Here is a 21,983-nt window from a genome sequence, read left to right as displayed (position 1 = left end):
AAGAGGTTGTACTGAGTAAGTTTTGTCAAAACACTGAAAATTCTCGTGATGTTTTTTCCTTTGTCAAATGAAATGTGCGAGTCAGTGAGCAAGTCAGAGGCATTAAATTATGTGATAGCAATCTTGACTCCTGCCCTGACTCTCTAACTCTAAAACATTTGATGTTAGGATGTGACTCACTTGTATGCAAAGTGAAAACAAAATTGCCAGTAAGTGTCGATGCAAGTGATTTTTTTTTTCTGTAAATTAGTTTTTATCTCTCCTGACGACCAGATTTTCAATTTCTCTTCCTCCTATCCTTAGTTGTTTTTAAAAAATATATTGAGGTAGTTTAAAAACAAAATTATACAGAAATCCTAAACAATACGCCTTACATTGTACATACTTACAATTGATTTTAATTATTATTATTTTAGTTTACAAACAAATATATCAAACAAGCCGCTTATATACACCATGTTTTAATATTTTATTTTAAAAAGGGAAAATTTGTAACTTGAATTTAGATGGAAAAGTGGTTATACCTCTTGTGATCAGTAGAGCAAGATGTACCATTTGGTTTGGTAGCAGAACTTTTGCTTAAGAAAGTGTATTTCATGGAAATTTAATTGTACATTTTAATAATCTGATTTGGTGTAATGGATTCCTTTTTCGTATAAATTGCATTGTTAAGTACTTATGAGGACAAGGAAAATTTAAAAGGAAGTTGATATGGAAAAAATCTATGAGGTATCTGGGTACTGAATTATGTAGTTTCTTGTATGCCTCTACAGCGGGACATATAATTAAAAGGAAGTTGATATGGAAAAAATCTATGAGGTATCTGGGTACTGAATTATGTAGTTTCTTGTATGCCTCTACAGCGGGACATATATGAATGGAGAATAATTATTTTTGATTCTTGTGTGATGAGTGATGAGGTGTACGTACATACAAATAACGTCTTCAGTTTGGATGTGCTAAACCACACTAGTTAGGTATGTCCTAAAAAAAAACACTAATTAGGTATGTCCTAAAAAAACGAGAAGCCGTTTGTAATATGTAGGTACTATGAGCGATTGAAATCTTTTTATAACTATACATACTATTAATTTTGGCCGTATAAAGGCATGAAACTTCTCCGATTTCTTTTCTTTTTTTGTAAAAGAGGTAACCGGTATTTTTTTGTTTTGTTGTAAATTTACAAATTTCATTACTCTATTACTAAAACCAGAAGAAAAACTCCTTTTGTAAAGTAAAAAAAAAAAAAACGAAAATATTTATTTAAAAAATAAACGATTATAAATATTGAGAAATATAAATTATTTCAATAAACTCTGTATGAGTAAGTAGTCTTTTATTTACCTATTCCATTTTTTTTGAAACAGCCCCTTAACTGCTAAGTGGTCATATCGGGCTTTTCTGCCTCGTCATTTCGCTGTAGTTACTACAAGCTACTCACATCTACCTCACCCAACTTGAGTGGGTCTGAAAAAATGTGAATGGAAAGTGGAAAAAAAATTTTTTTCCCAAAAAGGGGTTTTTTTTTTTTTTTTTTTTTTTTTTTTTTTTTTTTAATTTCATTGAGCAATTGAGCATAAATCGCTTGGAGTCAACAGACTTTTTCTTTATTTTTTCTTATTTGCTTTTATTTCTCAATTATTTATTTTATGTTGTGTTTATTTATTATTTCTTTATGCTTTGTTTTCAGGCCTATGGCAATGGAACCAGTGCCCAAACATAATGTAGTTAGGTACGTTTTTATTTCGTTTTCTTTTTAGTTTAATTTCGTTTTTTCTCCATTTTAAGTTTCCTTTGATTTTTTTCGTTTATTTTAATTTCAATGCTAATTTGAGAAAGACTTCTTCCCAGTTTTTTAGGAATCTATTACTAAGTAGTTTGGTATTTATAACTTTAGGAAAACTGAAAATATTTATCGTAGACATTGGTATTATTTTTTAAAGAATCTCGGGATTTTCTTTCTATCTCTTTTTTTAAAATGAATTTTATTCATCTAAGCGCACAGCAGTGTGGCAGGCCAAGTTCTAGTTAAATAATTACTAAATACCTGTCAATCGAAATACAGATCTCACAGATCTTTCAGTTCAATTTATGTTGTTTTTATATTTACATGGACGTCTCCTATACATTTCAGTAATGCTGTCAACGATGATCAGGTGAAGCCACGTTCACTTAGATTCACTTGGAGTATGAAAACTACATCATCCCGGGATCCCAACGAAATTAGGGCCGAAATCAGAAAGGTAAAGTTCTATACAATGAACAATTCGATTTTCAAGGTGTTTTTTTTTCCAAGAGGTTTAATAGAGGGAACTGTAACTGCTAAGGTCTTATCGTCCTGAAAGCGAAAAGAGAAGGAAGACACGATAGTAGAAAGCCAGCCGTTCCGATATCGAACCTTTTCCGTTCAGGATAAAATTCGCCCGTCTTTAAAAAATCTCTCAATATTGACGGTTCGCCTTGCACACGGGAGACCCGGGTTCGATTCCCGGCGAGGTCAAAAAATTTGTATAATGTAAACGATTGATTCCGTGACTGACTGTTGCGGGGCCCACTCACCCTCGTGAGGAAAATGAAAGTTGTGATATGATAACACAAAGAAACGGCATTCATTCATATTGACGGTTGTGTGTCCTATTCTATCCAGGTGCTAGACGCCAACAATTGTGATTACGAGCAGAGGGAGAGGTTCCTGCTACTGTGTGTGCATGGGGATCCGAACACGGACTCTTTGGTTCAGTGGGAAATAGAAGTGTGCAAGCTACCACGTCTCTCACTCAACGGTGTACGCTTTAAACGCATATCAGGTGAGTGGGTGCTAGTAGGAATTTTTTTGTGTTATAGGTTCTAGAATTTTTTTCCTAGAAGGAGTGATCAAGGACTTTTTTGAACTTTGGAATTAACTCCGACAAATACTAAAGCCCTCCATTGGTCAGAAAGGTCTATTAGGGTTCGAAAAACTATACAGTAAATTTTCCTATTAAGTCAAATATTCCTGTAAATTTCCATCTATGCTTGAAAATTCCATTTTGTGTGACATTGTCCTTGAGCATGTCAACCATTTGCGGTCACGTCATCCGACCTAAAAACCGACACATTTGACGGGCAATTCGTCTGGCAACACTGCCACTGTGGCAGCTTGAGGGTGTGTTTATGAACAGGGCTGAGATGAGCTCGGACGACGTGAGATAACTGTTCCGGCGGCAATTTTTAAAATTCATTTTATATTTATTTTTGTTTGCTTTGTAATTTGCTTGTTTTTAATAGCTAATATAAATGAAAAGTATAATATAAACGTGCAATCTAAAGATAAAAATTAAAAAATGAATTCAGATTGTACAAGTTGCGGAAAAAAAATCAAAAATTCGAATTTCCCGCCAACTTTACACGCAAAAAGGCCGATGATGGCCTACGATGGCCCTGTTCATAACCACGGCCTCATTGGTTGATAAATCAAGAGGAGAAATGTAGTAGAGAGGGGAAGTTTTTTCACTTCTCCAAGTTGCAAACGTTCGTTGATAACGAAGGGCGGGTAATTCAAATTTCAAAGTTGTAATGGGAAGTTTTTTCACTTCTCCAAGTTGCAAACGTTCGTTGATAACGAAGGGCGGGTAATTCAAATTTCAAAGTTGTAATAAGTTGCAAGCTTGCAAGTTGCAATGAAAAAGGGGAAAAAATGAAATTTGGAATCTTGTCGAATATTTTATTATTTTCATGTCAAAAGATCATATCATATCGAAAATCCTGTCTGTTTCTTAAAAAGTAACCACTTAACCAGAAGAAGGGAGTACTTTTTCGGAGGTAAGCATGGTCCCTGCCAAAACCCTGAAATCTTGACTGCAATGTTGCTAGGAAACCAGATTGTTTAGTCAATTTCATTTTTCAAGTACAAGAAGAACGTAATTTTCGTCTTATTTCGTTGTACTCTTCGAAAATGAAGCCTCAGGTAAGTGAGTGATGAGATCTTTTTTAATTCAAATACTTCACCTAGTTCTTATCTTCAATTGAGAAACAGCTAAAACCAACTTTATCTGATTCTTTTTGTAAGTAGAAGTAGACTACAGATTAATAATACCAAAAGGATCTGTAACATGTAATATTCTGATGTGTCTTTCTGCAAATGTAGGTAAGGTCCTGGTTAAAAAATATCCCTCTGACACCCCCTCATACAGCTTTTGAAGGATAACTAAAGATTACAGTAGAAAGCTTAGGAGCTAGTGGTAGTACCAATGGAGTTAAGCCTGGCTGGCCTCAGACTTAGGAATTCTTTGGTAGATGTGCCAGTTCCTGATAAATCACTGAAGGAATGTCATCCTGTTTGTCAAAATATTCTATGTGTTGAGTAAAAAGTGAGCTACTGGGGAAGGTTATTTATGGAACAGGCTTTTGATTTAAATCCCACATTCCACCAAAAAAAGCAAGGTGGCTTACATTTTCGTCTTATTTCGTTGTACTCTTCGAAAATGAAGCCTCAGGTAAGTGAGTGATGAGATCTTTTTTAATTCAAATACTTCACCTAATTCTTATCTTCAATTGAGAAACAGCTAAAACCAACATTATCTGATTCTTTTTGTGGGAGGTTTCTTCTGAAGAGGTACACTGAGCAGTTGTATACGTTGTACACATGTACATACATAGCGTTACATCCAAAGCACATAGGTACATATTACAATTTTATATTTATTGATTGAACAAAGGGAGATTCAAGTTTCAACTCGATGATTAAATCAATATCTTTTATTTCTGGACTCAGGTGTTTGTGCCCATGCTATCCAACCCGTACGTACACAAGAACTGGCCATCCATGGTGGTAACAGATGTAAAGAAGCATGTGACAGACTTGAAGAATTCCGTGAATCAAGTGCGAGGCCTCCTTAATGGTCAAACCCTTCTCCCAATGCCCGATGGAGTTGAAAAAGTGGATGAGGTAACGTGAATCAAGTGCGAGGCCTCCTTAATGGTCAAACCCTTCTCCCAATGCCCGATGGAGTTGAAAAAGTGGATGAGGTAAGTACTTAAAAACTATTCGAGGTTTCATAGAGGGAGCTGTAACAACGGAGGATTAATGTGTCGGAATTGAAGAGAGAAGGATCAACAACGCTTGAGTTTCATGTGGGACATGAATCCTACCGTAAGAGCGATTCTGGTGAAATTGATTCTGTACGCAAAAGGTTAAAAACTATTCGAGGTTTCATAGAGGGAGCTGTAACAACGGAGGATTAATGTGTCGAAATTGAAGAGAGAAGGACAGGATAGGAGAAAGCCATCCGTTCCGAAAACCAATCTTATTTGTTTAGGACGGAAATCAAACCCGCGACCTAGCGCTTAGAAGGCAGATGCGCTACTTTTCAAGCTAGCATAGATTTAAATAGAATAGAATAGAATATACCTTGTTTATCCTGGCAGAAGTTTTTTGAGTAAAATTATCATTTTCATCTCAACTTTTATCCGATTTTTCTTCAACTTTAAGGAAAAAATTTATTCTTTGTCCAAACAAGGTGGAGAAGAGAATCATAGCCAGCAAAGGGGAGGACGTCAACCTACATTTGAAGAGTGCCATAGAGGGAGCTGTCATCAAATGGGCAACTCAGATCAATGATGTTATTCAGGAACAGTCCTCTATTGCATTCAATGGGGGTGTGAATCCCACACCGAACTTTGGTAAGTACTGCTGATCAATAGAGGTATATCCTTGTCTTGCTTACGTTACTTATTTTCTGTGTCCGTTACCCTGAACTTGTTAATTTGTTCAAATAAGACAAAAAAAAAAAAAAAAAAAAAAAAAAAAAAAAAACACAACAAAGCAAGAAGGAGGGGAGATGAAAATATATCATGAAATCAGACGAAATCAAAAAGCACGAGACAAAAAAAGCCCCATTTCTCATAAAAATAAATAAATAAATAAATAATCCATTGCTTTCAGAAATACAATTTTGGTCAAACCGGCTGAAGAATTTGGAATCTATCTACGATCAGTTGAGAGATGAGAGGGTTAAGAAGATGGCATCCATATTGGAGCACACTGACAGTGCTTACTTTCCTTGCTTCAAGAGTGTTTTCAAAAATGTTGTTGGAGGTAAGATTCAATATAGTAGATATTCCTTCAAATAGGGGGGGGGGGAATCGGACCAAAACAAAAACCTTTTTCATCGTTTTACGGTTTTATCTTCCGGACTTTTTCGAAGGAGCTCTTCTATCCGATCAATTTCATTCACTGGATTCAGTTCATCACTATGTTGCACATTGCATACTTAATAATATCCTCAGGCGTTCATAAAAAAGTTGATTTTTTTCATGTTCCAGCGTTGTATTGATTGCATAGCAATGAAAAACTGCTACATTAGAGTATTGCGGTCTGTGTCATAGCATGCCCATCTCGTAGTATACCTCTCATCAGATGAGCGAGAAGAAACTTTCTTTAATTGAAATATTTTTAAACGAAAAACGAGCACAAATGTTCTGTCGAACCCGGACTTTCTGAATGGCACTGGTCTATTTTTGATGTCCCTTTTTCTATACTGTCCCCAATTTTTTCAGCGGTGGCCGAAGCCCGCGAAATCCACGGCTATCTGAAGCCGTTGAAACAGCAAATGGACAAAGTGGAGGGTGCAGACTTCAACGAAATGGAACCCTTCCTCTCTCCAATGATGCATACAGTATGTCTAGTGTGGGCCAACTGCAAGTACTATCAGGTCTCCAGCAAGATCATTGTACTCATGAAGGAGATTAACAACATGCTTGTTGAATTGGTAAGGCAAACATACTACAGGGGACAAATTCTCGGGCTATGAACTATTTTGAAAATTGAACAACTTCTTAAATAAAGCTGATAAATTAATTCTGTTTTGATAGAAAGATAGGAAAAGAACGGAGGTCTGGTACTCGCAGCTCAAGATTGGAAAATCATATCACGGAGATGGTGGCCTTCTTGCTAATTCGAAAATGACCCTGTATTTACTATACATGTGCAATGAGTGACTTAGTAATATAAAGGAACTACTCTTTTTAGTGAACGAAAAGGAAAACAGGATTAGGAGAAAGACAGCCGTTCCGAGAACGAAACTTGTAATGCTCATCCGGGGGAGGGAATCGAAGCCGTGACCTAGTGCTTACTAGACAGGACCACCTCCTTCCAGGCAGGCTGGCTATTTTGTTCATGACCTTATGAGTAATCTTCTGAATTACAGGCGTGCAAATATTTGGACCCAGCTACAATATTCGAGGGAGAAATGAGCGAGACATTACCTAAAGTCACGGAAACCATTAGGACTCTGAAGAAATTCAAGTAAGTTCAAATTAAATAGGAGTTTTTTAATGTTTACATTTTCTTTTCTTCAAGAGATTTGATGGAGGAGACTGTAACAACGGATGTCTTATCGTCCCGAATTTGAAGAGAATAATCTTTATTTTACTCGTAATTGTACATAGAACAGTATATCTGTGTGGTACAATAAACAGAAAAGGAGGACAGGATAGGAGAAAGCTAGCCTTTTAAAGTTCGCTTCACGGGAATTGAACCCACGATTTTATATTTTCAAAGAAAAAACAGTGATGATAATAATAAAAAACTAAACTTGGCATCACATTGCAGGCTTGTGTTTGAATATTGTCGGGCCAATCTGTCTTCCTATTTCAACTGCAAGAACTTGGGCCCTGAGGAGTGCCCCGTTCTGTGGCATTTCCATCAGAAGTTGATATTCCAGCGATATGATGCCTTCATTGAGCGACTTGAAGTTATTGAGGTGAGGATGGGTTTCACCAACCTTCTTCTTAGCCATTAACAGCTCTGTTAGGCCTATACAAATCAAATGGAGCTTAAAGGCTGTTAGCTTAACAGGCCTTCTTTTTCTTCTCCTTTTCCCGTGTACAGACGGAGTCGACGTTTTTCGTCAGCCTCTCAATCAGCCCTAACTAGGGCGAATGCTTTGGACTGACGTTTGGTTTTGGCTACAAATTTTACGAGTGGATCCCTTCGCACTCAACCTTTGTCATTTCTTTACCAAGGGAAATTCCGGTTGGTATACTCCCTGTTTAAAGTCCCCCAGCCAGACTAACCTGGTCTACTCCCTGTTTAACGTCCCCCAGCCAGCCAGAATTTGAAGAAACCTTTTATTTGCAATTATTTCCCAGGTTTTCTTCAAGACAGCTCTCGAGTACGGAAAATTAGAAAAGGTAGAGATTGGAGGTCTCATGGGCCGCATACTGGGTGGTCAAGTCTCCGAGATTTACGAGGAATATGTAGGGTGTCTCAACGCGTTCGCTTCCATATCCTACGACCCGTCAGATCCGGATGATCCTTCGTTTCTGAATGACTACGCCAAGTTTTCCGATCAGATCTTGGACATGGATAGGAGACTGGCGTCGGCTCTGAGCTTGGCGTTCGACGACTGCAATGATCTGGAACACATCGCTAAGGTAAGGAGAAAAACATGAAAAATAAGGAATTTCCCCGCTTAATACACTTATTAGGCTAAATTTTGTGACTTGGCTTGGACTCGAACCACCAACCTCGAGATCCGAAGTCCACTGCGCTAACCACTACACCACTTAGAAAAGATACATAAATAGAATAGAAATAAACAGTCTAAACATACAAACCTCCATGTACCACACTAAGCTTACACACCGTAGTTTTCGGGTTCAATTACCGTCGGAGTCGAAGTTTTTCAGCTCTTTGCTTGGTTTTTGGGGTACACTCAGCCTCATGAATAGCTCCTTAATCAAGTAGAAACCAGTGGCGATATTACTAATGTAAAAAAACTACTGAAAATGAAAATCGATTTCAAAGGAAGTACTTCATTAACCCACTGACTATTAAATCCACAAGTCGTTTCTATATTTTTCTACACCTGCGCTTGAATTTGTAATATGTGCACGGACATCAATTTTACATCCTATTGTTAGGATATCTATATCTTTCACTAACGACGAGAGTAGAATTTTGATAATGAGTATAATTTTATGTAGATAGGTAGGTATATTTTATCTAGGTACCTATGTGTAGAACTGTAGAGTCGGTCTACTCTGAAAGTAATGAGAAAACAATCGCGTTCTAAAACGCTTTGTTTGTGAAATATGGAGACAAAATTTTGCATAATAAATCTTACAGTCAAACAGTCATTAAGCTAGAATAGGAGGTAATCGTAGATAGTGTGTCCCAAAACCCAGTCTAGTTGACTTGGAAGGTCTCTCTGAAGCGCTAAGTCGCGGGTTCGATTTCCGCTCGAGGCAAGCTTTATCCTAAACAGATAAGGTTCGCTGTCGGAACGGCTAGCAGCCTGGCTTTCTCCTATCCTGTTTTTCATTTCTCTTCGATTTGCGGGACGATAAACCTCTGATGTTACAGTTCCCTCTATCAAAACAAAACTCTTCATTAAAATAATAATAATAATAATAATAATAATAATAATAATAATAATAATAATAATAATAATAATAATAATAATAATAATAAATGATAATGATAATAATTAATCGATCCTAATTCCTATCCTGACCTAATCTAATACACTCCTATCCTAAATTCCTCTCCTATCCCTTACAGCTGGTTCGCCATCATTAATGGGACCTCTGGATGACGAGTACATACAGGATCTCCTCACTACTGATCATGTCTCCCTTGCTCCTGCCCCTCCTTATCCTACCTATAAGGAGTGCAGTGAGCGACTCCTTGGACCTCCGAAGAGAAAGAAGCGACGCCTGAGTGAGCATCTACTTAGGTTCTGGGAGCTTATTTCTAAAAAAAATACGACTCTTTTAGGTTATAGCTCTCTAATACAACCCTATAACCTAATCTGAGCGACGCATGAGTAAGCATCTACTTAGGTTCTGGGAGCTTGAAAAATTCGACTCTTTTAGTTTCAAGCTTAATAAGCCCTGGATAGGGGTAATTTTTGAGTCACTTCCATAGGTCTGATTAACTTGAAACTTGGTAAACTCACGTAGACAGATGTATCTTGCATGATATTTCTCATTGCTTGTTTTGTTGACTTGGTTTCTATCTACAGAGAATCCGGGGACAAGATAGGGGAGAAACTAAACGACCTCCTAGTGTGTCTGAGCTCACTGGACAAGCAGCTGTTTGAGCAATGGAAGGCAGACTTGCCGGACACTTGTGAGCAGTGCTTGAACCAGCCTCTGTTCATAGTACAGCCAGAGACACATCAGCTCAATGTTAACTTTGATAAGAAGGTCGGTACTAAAAAAAAAAAATCGGACATTTTGTCTGGCTAGGGGACATTAAACAGGGAGTATACCAGCCTGAATTTCCCTTGCTAAAGAAATAGCAAAGGTCGAGTGCGAAGGGCATCCACTCGTAAAATTTGTAACCAAAACCAGATGTCAGCCCAAACCCTGGTTAGGGCTGAGAGGCTGATGAAAATCCCCGACCCTGTCTGTACTCGGGAAAAGGCGAAGAAAAAGAAGGAGGCAATTGCGTACTGTTGGCATTTCCCGACTTCACTCAGGCTGGGTAAGGTCATTGTGAGTAGGCGGGTAGTTTTGTCGTCGAATGGAGGGTAAAACCCCTATCACTAAAGACCTTAGCAGTTATACAGTGACGTCAAGCCGCCCCTATCAAACAAAATCAAAAGAATCAACTGATTAATTCTAATACTAAGTTCTTTTTCACTGTTGATTATAGTTGGAGGCTGTGTTACGGGAACTCCGCTATTTAAATCTCCTCGGTAGAGATGATATCCCACAGGAAGGCAAGGATTTGTTCGAACGAATAGAAGAACTCAACAAGTTCTTTGTCTATCTCAAACTAACCGTGGATTGGTAAGTAATGGTGATTTTATACTGTACAAAATTGAGAAGACCTTGTTCATCCTGCTGGAACATAAGATGAAAAGTCCCCTTATCCTCGTAGTCTAACCCGGATCCAACACATTTAATATGAAAAAACCAAAGGGTTATTTTTTACCCGAAGAACAAGCTACTACCATTATTTCAGTTCAATTCTCAAATAATGTTGTGGGCTGGAATTGAATCCGCACCTTTCTGTTAACCAGACGAGTGCCCTAACCACTACGCCATATTAGACACAAATGAAGTCTTTTTCTACAATTTAAAATTGTTTGAAAGCAAAATCATCAGCATAACCAGCAATCGTTCCCGCAAGTATTTTGAAATGTTTTAGGTTTTCAGTAATATTGGAGCTTTTTAAGCTTTCTGTATTTTCCTCAGGTACAATGAAATTCGAAAGCACAGTCGTGAAGAAGAGTTTAAATTGATAGAACCAGAAATCTTGGCCATAGATGAATTGATTGATGATTGTCAGGAGAACATCACATGGAATTCACCAGGTAAAAACCCCCCTTGGTAGCTCGGAAAGTAGCGCGTTTGCCTTGTACGCACTAGGTCGTGGGTTTGATTGTTACCGGGGGCGAACTTTATCCCAAATGTCCCAAACCGAACTAAAGATTATGCTTGTACCTAATTTTCTATGAACGCCGTGTAACTATGTTTGAGTATGCAATGTGCAACATGTTAAAATTAGTGGAGAAGACAAGTTTACTCTTTTCATCATGGGAAACATGGAGGTTGCGCGTTCGATCGGGTCGGTGTCCTAAACAGAAAAGGTTCGTTCTCGGAACAGTTGGCTTTTTCCTATCCTTTCCTCTTTCTGCCTTCGATTTCGGACGACAAGAGCTCCGTTGGTATAGCTTCCTCTATCTTGTCTTTTTTAATTTTTATATTACTTTCTTTCTTTCTTTTTCTCTTCGACTTAAGGGGGTTTCTAGACCTCGGTAGTTTTTTTAGACAATATTTTTTACCTTAAAAATTAAAATAATAATAATAAAACGAAATAATAACAATATTAACGGCAATGAAAGAAAGAAGACTGAAGTATGCAGGACACATATGTAGCAAGAATGGGGGAAGATAGAATACCTAGGAGAGTGATGCTGGAAAATGTCGGTGGGCGAAGATCAAAGGGAAGGTCGAAACTCAGATGGATAGATAACATCAAGGAAGATATAACAGAGATGGGGTTGGATCCGGAGACATGGACGGATGCAGTTCAGGACAGACTCAATTGGAGAGGCAGTATTGAGCAGACTTATGGTCGTCTGGGCCCTGGTCACGGATAAGTGAGTAAGTATTAACGGCAATTTCTATATAACTCTATTTCAGACGCTTGGGACTACATCTGCAGAATTCGTGACGTGGTACAAGTGATGTCAGAAGTACTATCAGGTCTCCAGCAAGATCATTGTACTCATGAAGGAGATTAACAACATGCTTGTTGAATTGGTAAGGCAAACATACTACAGGGGACAAATTCTCGGGCTATGAACTATTTTGAAAATTGAACAACTTCTTAAAGAAAGCTGATAAATTAATTCTGTTTTGATAGAAAGATAGGAAAAGAACGGAGGTCTGGTACTCGCAGCTCAAGATTGGAAAATCATATCACGGAGATGGTGGCCTTCTTGCTAATTCGAAAATGACCCTGTATTTACTATACATGTGCAATGAGTGACTTAGTAATATAAAGGAACTACTCTTTTTAGTGAACGAAAAGGAAAACAGGATTAGGAGAAAGACAGCCGTTCCGAGAACGAAACTTGTAATGCTCATCCGGGGGAGGGAATCGAAGCCGTGACCTAGTGCTTACTAGACAGGACCACCTCCTTCCAGGCAGGCTGGCTATTTTGTTCATGACCTTATGAGTAATCTTCTGAATTACAGGCGTGCAAATATTTGGACCCAGCTACAATATTCGAGGGAGAAATGAGCGAGACATTACCTAAAGTCACGGAAACCATTAGGACTCTGAAGAAATTCAAGTAAGTTCAAATTAAATAGGAGTTTTTTAATGTTTACATTTTCTTTTCTTCAAGAGATTTGATGGAGGAGACTGTAACAACGGATATTTTACTTGCTTACTTTCCGTGTCCGGTACAAAACATAAATTCTCAAATCTTGTATTTCCAGAATTCCGCAACTTGGATAGCAGCTTGGTTTGCCAGGAGTAGATTATTGTGGGTGCATGTGATGAGATGTGCAGTATAGTGCTTTAAAATCGATTCACCAGAAAAGGGGTACAAATAGTTTGAGGTCACGAAATCCTCGTCAAGCAAAACAAGAAGGAGGGGAGATGAAAATATATCATGAAATTAGACGAAATCAAAAAGCACGAGACAAAAAAGCCCCATTTCTCATTAAAAAAAAAAAAAAATAAAATAAATAATCCATTTCTTTCAGAAATACAATTTTGGTCAAACCGGCTGAAGAATTTGGAATCTATCTACGATCAGTTGAGAGATGAGAGGGTTAAGAAGATGGCATCCATATTGGAGCACACTGACAGTGCTTACTTTCCTTGCTTCAAGAGTGTTTTCAAAAATGTTGTTGGAGGTAAGATTAAATATAGCAGATATTCCTTCAAATAGGGGAAAAAAGGGGGGGAATCGGACCAAAACAAAAACCTTTTTCATCGTTTTACGGTTTTATCTTCCGGACTTTTTCGAAGGAGCTCTTCTATCCGATCAATTTCATTCACGGGATTCAGTTCATCACTATGTTGCACATTGCATACTTAATAATATCCTCAGGCGTTCATAAAAAAAGTTGATTTTTTTTATGTTCCAGCGTTGTATTGATTGCATAGCAATGAAAAAACTGCTACATTAGAGTCCTGCGGTCTGTGTCATAGCATGCCCATCTCGTAGTATACTACCAAAACAAAAACCTTTTTCATCGTTTTACGGTTTTATCTTCCGGACTTTTTCGAAGGAGCTCTTCTATCCGATCAATTTCATTCACTGGATTCAGTTCATCACTATGTTGCACATTGCATACTTAATAATATCCTCAGGCGTTCATAAAAAAGTTGATTTTTTTCATGTTCCAGCGTTGTATTGATTGCATAGCAATGAAAAACTGCTACATTAGAGTATTGCGGTCTGTGTCATAGCATGCCCATCTCGTAGTATACCTCTCATCAGATGAGCGAGAAGAAACTTTCTTTAATTGAAATATTTTTAAACGAAAAACGAGCACAAATGTTCTGTCGAACCCGGACTTTCCGAATGGCACTGGTCTATTTTTGATGTCCCTTTTTCTATACTGTCCCCAAATCATCAGATGAGCGAGAAGAAACTTTCTTTAATTGAAATATTTTTAAACGAAAAACGAGCACAAATGTTCTGTCGAACCCGGACTTTCTGAATGGCACTGGTCTATTTTTGATGTCCCTTTTTCTATACTGTCCCCAATTTTTTCAGCGGTGGCCGAAGCCCGCGAAATCCACGGCTATCTGAAGCCGTTGAAACAGCAAATGGACAAAGTGGAGGGTGCAGACTTCAACGAAATGGAACCCTTCCTCTCTCCAATGATGCATACAGTATGTCTAGTGTGGGCCAACTGCAAGTACTATCAGGTCTCCAGCAAGATCATTGTACTCATGAAGGAGATTAACAACATGCTTGTTGAATTGGTAAGGCAAACATACTACAGGGGACAAATTCTCGGGCTATGAACTATTTTGAAAATTGAACAACTTCTTAAATAAAGCTGATAAATTAATTCTGTTTTGATAGAAAGATAGGAAAAGAACGGAGGTCTGGTACTCGCAGCTCAAGATTGGAAAATCATATCACGGAGATGGTGGCCTTCTTGCTAATTCGAAAATGACCCTGTATTTACTATACATGTGCAATGAGTGACTTAGTAATATAAAGGAACTACTCTTTTTAGTGAACGAGAAGGAAAACAGGATTAGGAGAAAGACAGCCGTTCCGAGAACGAAACTTGTAATGTTCATCCGGGGAGGGAATCGAACCCGTGACCTAGTGCTTACTAGACAGGACCACCTCCTTCCAGGCAGGCTGTCTATTTTGTTCATGACCTTATGAGTAATCTTCTGGATTACAGGCGTGCAAATATTTGGACCCAGCTACAATATTCGAGGGAGAAATGAGCGAGACATTACCGAAAGTCACTGAAACCATTAGGACTCTGAAGAAATTCAAGTAAGTTCAAATTAAATGGGAGTTTTTTTAATGTTTACATTTTCTTTTCTTCAAGAGATTTGATGGAGGAGACTGTAACAACGGAGGTCTTATCGTCCCGAATTTGAAGAGAATAATCTTTATTTTACTCGTAATTGTACATAGAACAGTATATCTGTGTGGTACAATAAACAGAAAAGGAGGACAGGATAGGAGAAAGCTAGGAGTTCCAAGAACGAACTTTTTCGGTTCTTGGAACGACTGGATTAATCTGTTTAGGATAAAGTTGGCTTCACGGGAATTGAACCCACGATTTTATATTTTTAAAGAAAAAACAGTGATGATGATAATAATAATGGTGGCTTACGTACAGCCTGATAGGACTTTATCCGATGTTTTTATATATATAGAGAAAATAAACTATCTACCTACCTCCCCACCTACTCTCTAGCACTTTTCTTTTCAGATTTATCAAATCTTTTCCTTTGTGAGAAAATGATAGCATACTGAGATACTCAGACTATTTCTCTACCTAAAATCTTGGTGAGTTTTTTCAACCCACCAAGATGGCAGATGAAGAGACCCCAGACATTGACCCCCGGCTCCAATTCATTTTGGGCTACTTGATGCGGTCCATGAAGTTTAAAATTGAAAAATGGCAGAAAATGTTGGTGACTGAAGAATACAAGGTGAGCAGAATTCTTATGTTGTAGGTACTTCGCACTTCAGTATTTACAAGTAGCTAGGTATACCTATTTATTATTACACCAATACCTTTGTACTGTTGGTTATTTACACCATCTCATCCAATCAACATTATTGGCTAATCAGCAGGTACAATAGGGTACAAACTATCTAAAAAAAAACCTAGATGTACCTACATATGTTCAAACTGCCCATTTTTGGGGGGGAAAAACCTCTGGTCTAAATTTCATAACCATCTCCCATTTCAGAAACCCATAAACGATTTCCTGGGCAAATCTCCAGTCAGAATGTTAATCATAACTCTGAGTACGTCAGGTGTACTACAAGCCATGTCCACATTTCCTTCCCAATGTAAGAACAAAAGTGCCTACTTTATCAAGAAAAAGCTGGATGAACCTGTATCAGATCAAAATGTTGAGGCCTCCATTATCTATGGAGACCTTTGTGCTAAGCCCATAGATCAACTGGCTGTGTTGACTGAAGAGGTAAACTTAAAATTAAATCACGAGTTATTTACTTATGGTAAAGCAGAACTTTTTCACAATACATTTGTAGATAATTACTGCATTACCAAGTCCCCATTTGCATCAATTCTCATTTTCCCTCATCTTTACTGGTTGTCACAGAGGGAGGTTTCTTACGAGTGGATCCCTTCGCACTCAACCTTTGTCATTTCTTTACCAAGGGAAATTCCGGTTGGTATACTCCCTGTTTAAAGTCCCCCAACCAGACTAAGCTGGTCTACTCCCTGTTTAACGTCCCCCAGCCAGCCAGAATTTGAAGAAACCTTTTATTTGCAATTGTTTCCCAGGTTTTCTTCAAGACAGCTCTCGAGTACGGAAAATTAGAAAAGGTAGAGATCGGGAGGTTTCTTCTGAAGAGGTACACTGAGCAGTTGTATACGTTGTACACATGTACATACATAGCGTTACATCCAAAGCACATAGGTAAATATTACAATTTTATATTTATTGATTGAACAAAGGGAGTAGGATTTGTTCGAACGAATAGAAGAACTCAACAAGTTCTTTGTCTATCTCAAACTAACCGTGGATTGGTAAGTAATGGTGATTTTATATAAACAAAATTGAGAAGACCTTGTTCATCCTGCTGGAACATAGGATGAAAAGTCCCCTTATCCTCGTAGTCTAACCCGGATCCAACACATTTAATATGGTTATTCTAATTTACTAACTTTTCAGTTTCTGGTGTTCTCGTGTTGACTCAGCACCTAACTGGGAAGTAGTGTGTCTTTTATCGTTCATCTGAGACCTCACGAGTCTAATATTATAGCAGTTGTTTCAATGCTACGAAATAATGGAATAGAATAGAATGGTTTTTGTATTTCAACATATTGTTTTCTTACAAGGTTGGCTTACATCTAAACTTATACAACTTTTACGTGTGATAAAAATGGCGTTGAAACACTTTCTTTTTTTTTTTAATCTGTTCTATCTCTATTTCCAGTCTGGTATACATTACGGATGAAATGTGTCACACGGACGTTTGTCAAAATATTCTATGTGTTGAGTAAAAAGTGAGCTACTGGGGAAGGTTATTTATGGAACAGGCTTTTGATTTAAATCCCACATCCCACCAAAAAAAGCAAGGTGGCTTATAGATTGGAGGTCTCATGGGCCGCATACTGGGTGGTCAAGTCTCCGAGATTTACGAGGAATATGTAGGGTGTCTCAACGCGTTCGCTTCCAGATTGGAGGTCTCATGGGCCGCATACTGGGTGGTCAAGTCTCCGAGATTTACGAGGAATATGTAGGGTGTCTCAACGCGTTCGCTTCGATATCCTACGACCCGTCAGATCCGGATGATCCTTCGTTTCTGAATGACTACGCCAAGTTTTCCGATCAGATCTTGGACATGGATAGGAGACTGGCGTCGGCTCTGAGCTTGGCGTTCGACGACTGCAATGATCTGGAACACATCGCTAAGGTAAGGAGAAAAACATGAAAAATAAGGAATTTCCCCGCTTAATACACTTATTAGGCTAAATTTTGTGACTTGGCTTGGACTCGAACCACCAACCTCGAGATCCGAAGTCCACTGCGCTAACCACTACACCACTTAGAAAAGATACATAAATAGAATAGAAATAAACAGTCTAAACATACAAACCTCCATGTACCACACTAAGCTTACACACCGTAGTTTTCGGGTTCAATTACCGTCGGAGTCGAAGTTTTTCAGCTCTTTGCTTGGTTTTTGGGGTACACTCAGCCTCATGAATAGCTCCTTAATCAAGTAGAAACCAGTGGCGATATTACTAATGTAAAAAAACTACTGAAAATGAAAATCGATTTCAAAGGAAGTACTTCATTAACCAAGAAAAATTGTGAATTTTGATTTCAGTTCCAGTTTGTGCTCGGCTCTCTGCTAGAAAGACCAGTGGTGGCGGGTGAGATTACACCCAAGTGTAGCAAGATATTCCGCATTACGAAACAAGAAGTTGAAACTTGTCAGGTAATGAAACTAGTAATTCAGTAAACTCACTGAGAGTGACATTACATTACATTGAAATGGAGATTTTTCTGACGAAATTCATGTGTACGGAGTCCAGTATTGCACCCATACTGAGAGTAAATGACTGACTGATCGAGTCCGAAATGAACAAATTTCCTTCGAGTTGAACATTTTCAAGACATTTAATAAAAATCGCATATTTAAATAGTTTGAGCTATAGGTTTTGCGCAACGAACAGTCAAACGGATTTAGGAAATGAATACAAAAACGTGTATTTTCTTTTTGAAACTTTCTTTGGTTGTTCGACCAGAAGCGATTTTTTTTTTTTTTTTTGCTTGAAATGCTTTTTTTTGAAACTTTTTTTGGTTTTTCGCCCAAAAGGGTTTTTTTTTTTTTTTTTTTTTTTTTTTTTCTTGAAATGCAGGGTGCTAAATGCAAATAATGGAACGTATATTTCAGAACATATTCGATACCCAAGTAGAGCATTACAATGAGACTGGATACATGATAGTAGATGCTTACTATCCCCCGGTAGCAGGGGCTCTGACTTGGATCAAGCGACTTTCACATCGAGTGTTGACTATCCAGCAGTTTAACAAAGTCGAAGAAAATTTGTAAGTATAGTGGAAGAGCCGTTTTTGAGTTATTTTTTACTATGCTACTAATACAAATTGTTTCTGGGTGAAAAGAGTGACCTTTTTCGAGCTTTTATTTTTTTTTCAAACTCTGGCCCTATAAAGGCCAAACCTTACATTTCTCGATCCTTGGCCCAAGGGAATTTTTATTTTTAATCTAAAGCAAGCTCAAACTCTTTTCAAGCTTAATAAGCCCTGGATAGGGGTAATTTTTGAGTCACTTCCATAGGTCTGATTAACTTGAAACTTGGTAAACTCACGTAGATAGATATATCTTGCATGATATTTCTCATTGCTTGTGGGACGTCTATGGAGCCGCCTCTGAGATGGGGAGTGAGGCGGCCCCCCTGCCCGATATATTGGAACATACGGAGGTGGCGGATATGGGGGAGAATGAGGATGATGCCTTGTCCGCTGTGCCTGGGATGCCGGATGAGTTTGATCAAGGTAAAGGCCCATTGTCCGATTTGTCGTTCGGAAAAAAATCGTGTCGTGTATATGTAAGTGGGAACACTCTGATTTAAATTACGTTGCCTACAAGGATATTTTGTGTTGTTCCGAAAATAAAAATCGTGTCGTGTATAAGTGGGAACATTTTCATTTAAATTACATTGCCTACAATTACATTATGTGTCGTTCGAAAAAAAATCGTGTCGTGTATAAGTGGGAACACACTGATTTAAATTACGTTGCCTACAAGGACTGCAAGGGCATTTTGTGTCCCGATATATTGGAACATACGGAGGTGGTGGATCTGGATATGGGGGAGAATGAGGTTTCCTTCCTTTCCTCCTGCCCCTATCTATCTTAATATAATCGTATCTTAATCTAATACAACCCTATAACCTAATCTCTTATAATCCTATCCTAAATTCCTCTCCTATCCCTTACAGCTGGTTCCCCATCATTAATGGGACCTCTGGATGACGAGTACATACAGGATCTCCTCACTACTGATCATGTCTCCCTTGCTCCTGCCCCTCCTTATCCTACCTATAAGGAGTGCAGTGAGCGACTCCTTGGACCTCCGAAGAGAAAGAAGCGACGCATGAGTAAGCATAAGACCTATCTGATGTTGCAGGAGCTACCGGACCGCTGGGCGAACACGAAGAAAATAGCGACCTCGGTGAAAACAGCGGCTCAGCCTCTCATAGCGGCCGAGGCTAGCAAGATAAGGAAACGAGTTGTGCTCTTTGATATAAGACAGAGCACTTACAGGTGAGATAAGCTTCAATTTATTGACGAGTACACTACAGAAAACTAGGTACATACCTATATTAGGACCAGTCACATTTCATATTCAAGAAGTTCCTCAGACAGACTTTCACAATGTTGTTTCAGGTACTATGATCATAAAAAAACACGTTGTTTGAATGTAGCGCATTTGCCTTTGTTTCAGGTTCGATTCCTGCCGGGCGAACTTTATTCCACACAAATAAGGTTCGCTCTCGGAACGACTAGCTTTCTCCCATCTTATCTTCGTTCTCTCTTCGTTTTCGGGATTAAGACCTTGCTCCGTAGTTACAGTTATAGTTTGATTCCCTCAGACCCATACCGAGCGTAGTTACAGTTATAGTTCGGTTCCCTATATCAAACCTCTTAAAAAAAAGAAAAAAAAAAATCTCGTGTTTTATCTAGAGAATTTCAAGCACAAATGTTTCTTCAAGTGGGAGTGTACAGACCCATACCGTGAGATAGACAAAGCCAGCACCGAAATGATAGAGATGGAAGACGTGCTCAATAAACTCATGGAACAGGCAGCTCTGTTTGAAATCAACAAACCTGACTTCAAAGCCTTGGCCAATGCTTTTTTGCATTTTTTTTTTTTTTTTTTTTTTTCAATTTCTTCAACTGTACTTCTATGTTCCAGCTACGTCATCCAAGACCCATGAATGTTTAACTTGCCTACGCATCTATCTAGAATACTCGACGCATTCATGCCACGGATATTTTTTCACACTGGAATTCCTCAATAGAAAACGTAATGATCTCATTGGTAGATACAGCAGAATACAGCCCAAACAAGTTTCTCTAGTTCTGAGGTGTTTGCATACCAGCCTATTATGTCTTTGTTTTGAGTTGATCAGTTTCTTTGTTTTAAACACAACATGTATGGTATAAAGCGGGCAATAAAATATGATTATAATGTTCCTTTTTTATGATCCTTTATTCACACATTGTCCTCTGGACTTATACTCAAGCACAATGGCGATACATAGGTTCAGTATAGGTACAGGTTTTCGGCCCATTGTTTTAACACCAGGTTTCAATATGATTGTGCCTAGTTAACTACCTAGGAAAATATCCTATAACGTCATCCCATATACAATAGCAGTCGCTATTTTCAAGACAAACAAAATTCACCGAAGATGATGAGCGGCAGAAAAGCTAATTTTCCAATCATTGCTAGCAGCATAATGGAACTTGGCCACAGAGAGACTATCTGACTAGACACTGGCACAACACGAGTATTGTTAGTCCCAGTTGGATACCCGTGGAAGGTAAGTAGTGGGTATAAGGTACTTATTAGTGAAATCAACCAAGTATGGCCTATAAAATGTAGCTCATAGTTCGCCAAATATAAATGAATAATTCACTACTCTAGAGGGGTTATTTCTGAGTTTTGTTTAGATCTAGGAGTAGGTCAGACTAAAATGTTTGGAGCTAGATATCCATTTCTAGATAATATTGGTTAGGAAATTTTGTCACTCATGTTCTTGTGAGTATTCAAAGGAAGTTAGGAAGTAGATAAATATGTCTGGTACCTCGAGGATCAGTTAACCACCATCAGACAACCACATAGTTACATATCTTCTGGTAAGTCTGTTATTTGCAATCTTGCGGTCGAATCGGATAACCACCACTAAGTTGGGAGAAATTTCGATCCAATCATTGATCTGAGAATCATTATCTGTGACAAGACGGCAGAATGACCATCCAGAAGTAACAACATCCGAGTGATTGTGTTGAGGATGCAGAAGGCAGAGTTGGGACAACGGAGAGTTTCATTTTGTTTACGAAAGACGGGTCCAAGCTAAAAGTAATAACAATAAAATTATAAACAAATTGAACTCCTGAAAATAAAACAAATATGTAGTCTATTATGTCTAATGTCTATAACAATATTTTACTCAAGATAAGTTTGATTAACCCAATGATTGTCTAGTATCCTTAGGTTTGAGTAATCAACTGTGTATCCTTTACTCGG

At 38.2% G+C, this 21,983-nt stretch overlaps 2 protein-coding genes across 2 annotated transcripts in view; both read left to right on the top strand.

Moving 5' to 3' along the window:
• The first annotated feature begins 1,592 nt into the window (after positions 1–1,592).
• Positions 1,593–3,035, top strand: LOC113470654 (serine/threonine-protein kinase MARK1-like). Its single transcript, XM_026829277.1, has 3 exons — positions 1,593–1,732; positions 2,135–2,243; positions 2,648–3,035. Exons 1-3 carry the CDS (start codon positions 1,650–1,652, stop codon positions 2,849–2,851), a joined length of 396 nt encoding a protein of 131 aa, XP_026685078.1. The 5' UTR covers positions 1,593–1,649; the 3' UTR covers positions 2,852–3,035.
• Positions 3,036–4,463: 1,428 nt separating this feature from the next.
• Positions 4,464–21,983, top strand: part of LOC103522333 (dynein beta chain, ciliary-like) — a 73,747-nt gene continuing 56,227 nt past the window's right edge. Inside the window, exons 1-25 of the mRNA XM_026829949.1 lie at positions 4,464–4,475; positions 4,754–4,927; positions 5,499–5,661; positions 5,924–6,076; positions 6,538–6,749; positions 7,188–7,285; positions 7,592–7,742; positions 8,131–8,415; positions 9,946–10,191; positions 10,643–10,779; positions 11,188–11,306; positions 12,139–12,191; positions 12,697–12,794; positions 13,280–13,365; positions 14,235–14,446; positions 14,884–14,946; positions 15,527–15,649; positions 15,914–16,150; positions 16,477–16,518; positions 17,376–17,612; positions 18,030–18,140; positions 18,600–18,754; positions 19,044–19,222; positions 19,669–19,961; positions 20,443–20,580. Of these exons, the coding sequence (XP_026685750.1) occupies positions 4,464–4,475; positions 4,754–4,927; positions 5,499–5,661; positions 5,924–6,076; positions 6,538–6,749; positions 7,188–7,285; positions 7,592–7,742; positions 8,131–8,415; positions 9,946–10,191; positions 10,643–10,779; positions 11,188–11,306; positions 12,139–12,191; positions 12,697–12,794; positions 13,280–13,365; positions 14,235–14,446; positions 14,884–14,946; positions 15,527–15,649; positions 15,914–16,150; positions 16,477–16,518; positions 17,376–17,612; positions 18,030–18,140; positions 18,600–18,754; positions 19,044–19,222; positions 19,669–19,961; positions 20,443–20,580 (3,777 nt within the window). The remainder of the gene's footprint in view (positions 4,476–4,753; positions 4,928–5,498; positions 5,662–5,923; positions 6,077–6,537; positions 6,750–7,187; positions 7,286–7,591; positions 7,743–8,130; positions 8,416–9,945; positions 10,192–10,642; positions 10,780–11,187; positions 11,307–12,138; positions 12,192–12,696; positions 12,795–13,279; positions 13,366–14,234; positions 14,447–14,883; positions 14,947–15,526; positions 15,650–15,913; positions 16,151–16,476; positions 16,519–17,375; positions 17,613–18,029; positions 18,141–18,599; positions 18,755–19,043; positions 19,223–19,668; positions 19,962–20,442; positions 20,581–21,983) is intronic.

The sequence above is a fragment of the Diaphorina citri genome, unplaced genomic scaffold (assembly GCF_000475195.1).
Source record: "Diaphorina citri unplaced genomic scaffold, Diaci psyllid genome assembly version 1.1 scaffold4, whole genome shotgun sequence".
NCBI lineage: Eukaryota > Metazoa > Arthropoda > Insecta > Hemiptera > Psyllidae > Diaphorina > Diaphorina citri.
This window is presented reverse-complemented; position numbering and strand designations above follow the sequence as displayed.

Excerpts from the sequence above, each read along its gene's own strand:
- LOC113470654 (XM_026829277.1), top strand. The coding sequence starts at position 1,650 with ATGTTGTGTTTATTTATTATTTCTTTATGCTTTGTTTTCAGGCCTATG. Across the intron at positions 1,733-2,134 it reads CCCAAACATAATGTAGTTAG|TAATGCTGTCAACGATGATC; the intron begins GTACGTTTTTAT and ends TATACATTTCAG. Across the intron at positions 2,244-2,647 it reads TTAGGGCCGAAATCAGAAAG|GTGCTAGACGCCAACAATTG; the intron begins GTAAAGTTCTAT and ends TATTCTATCCAG.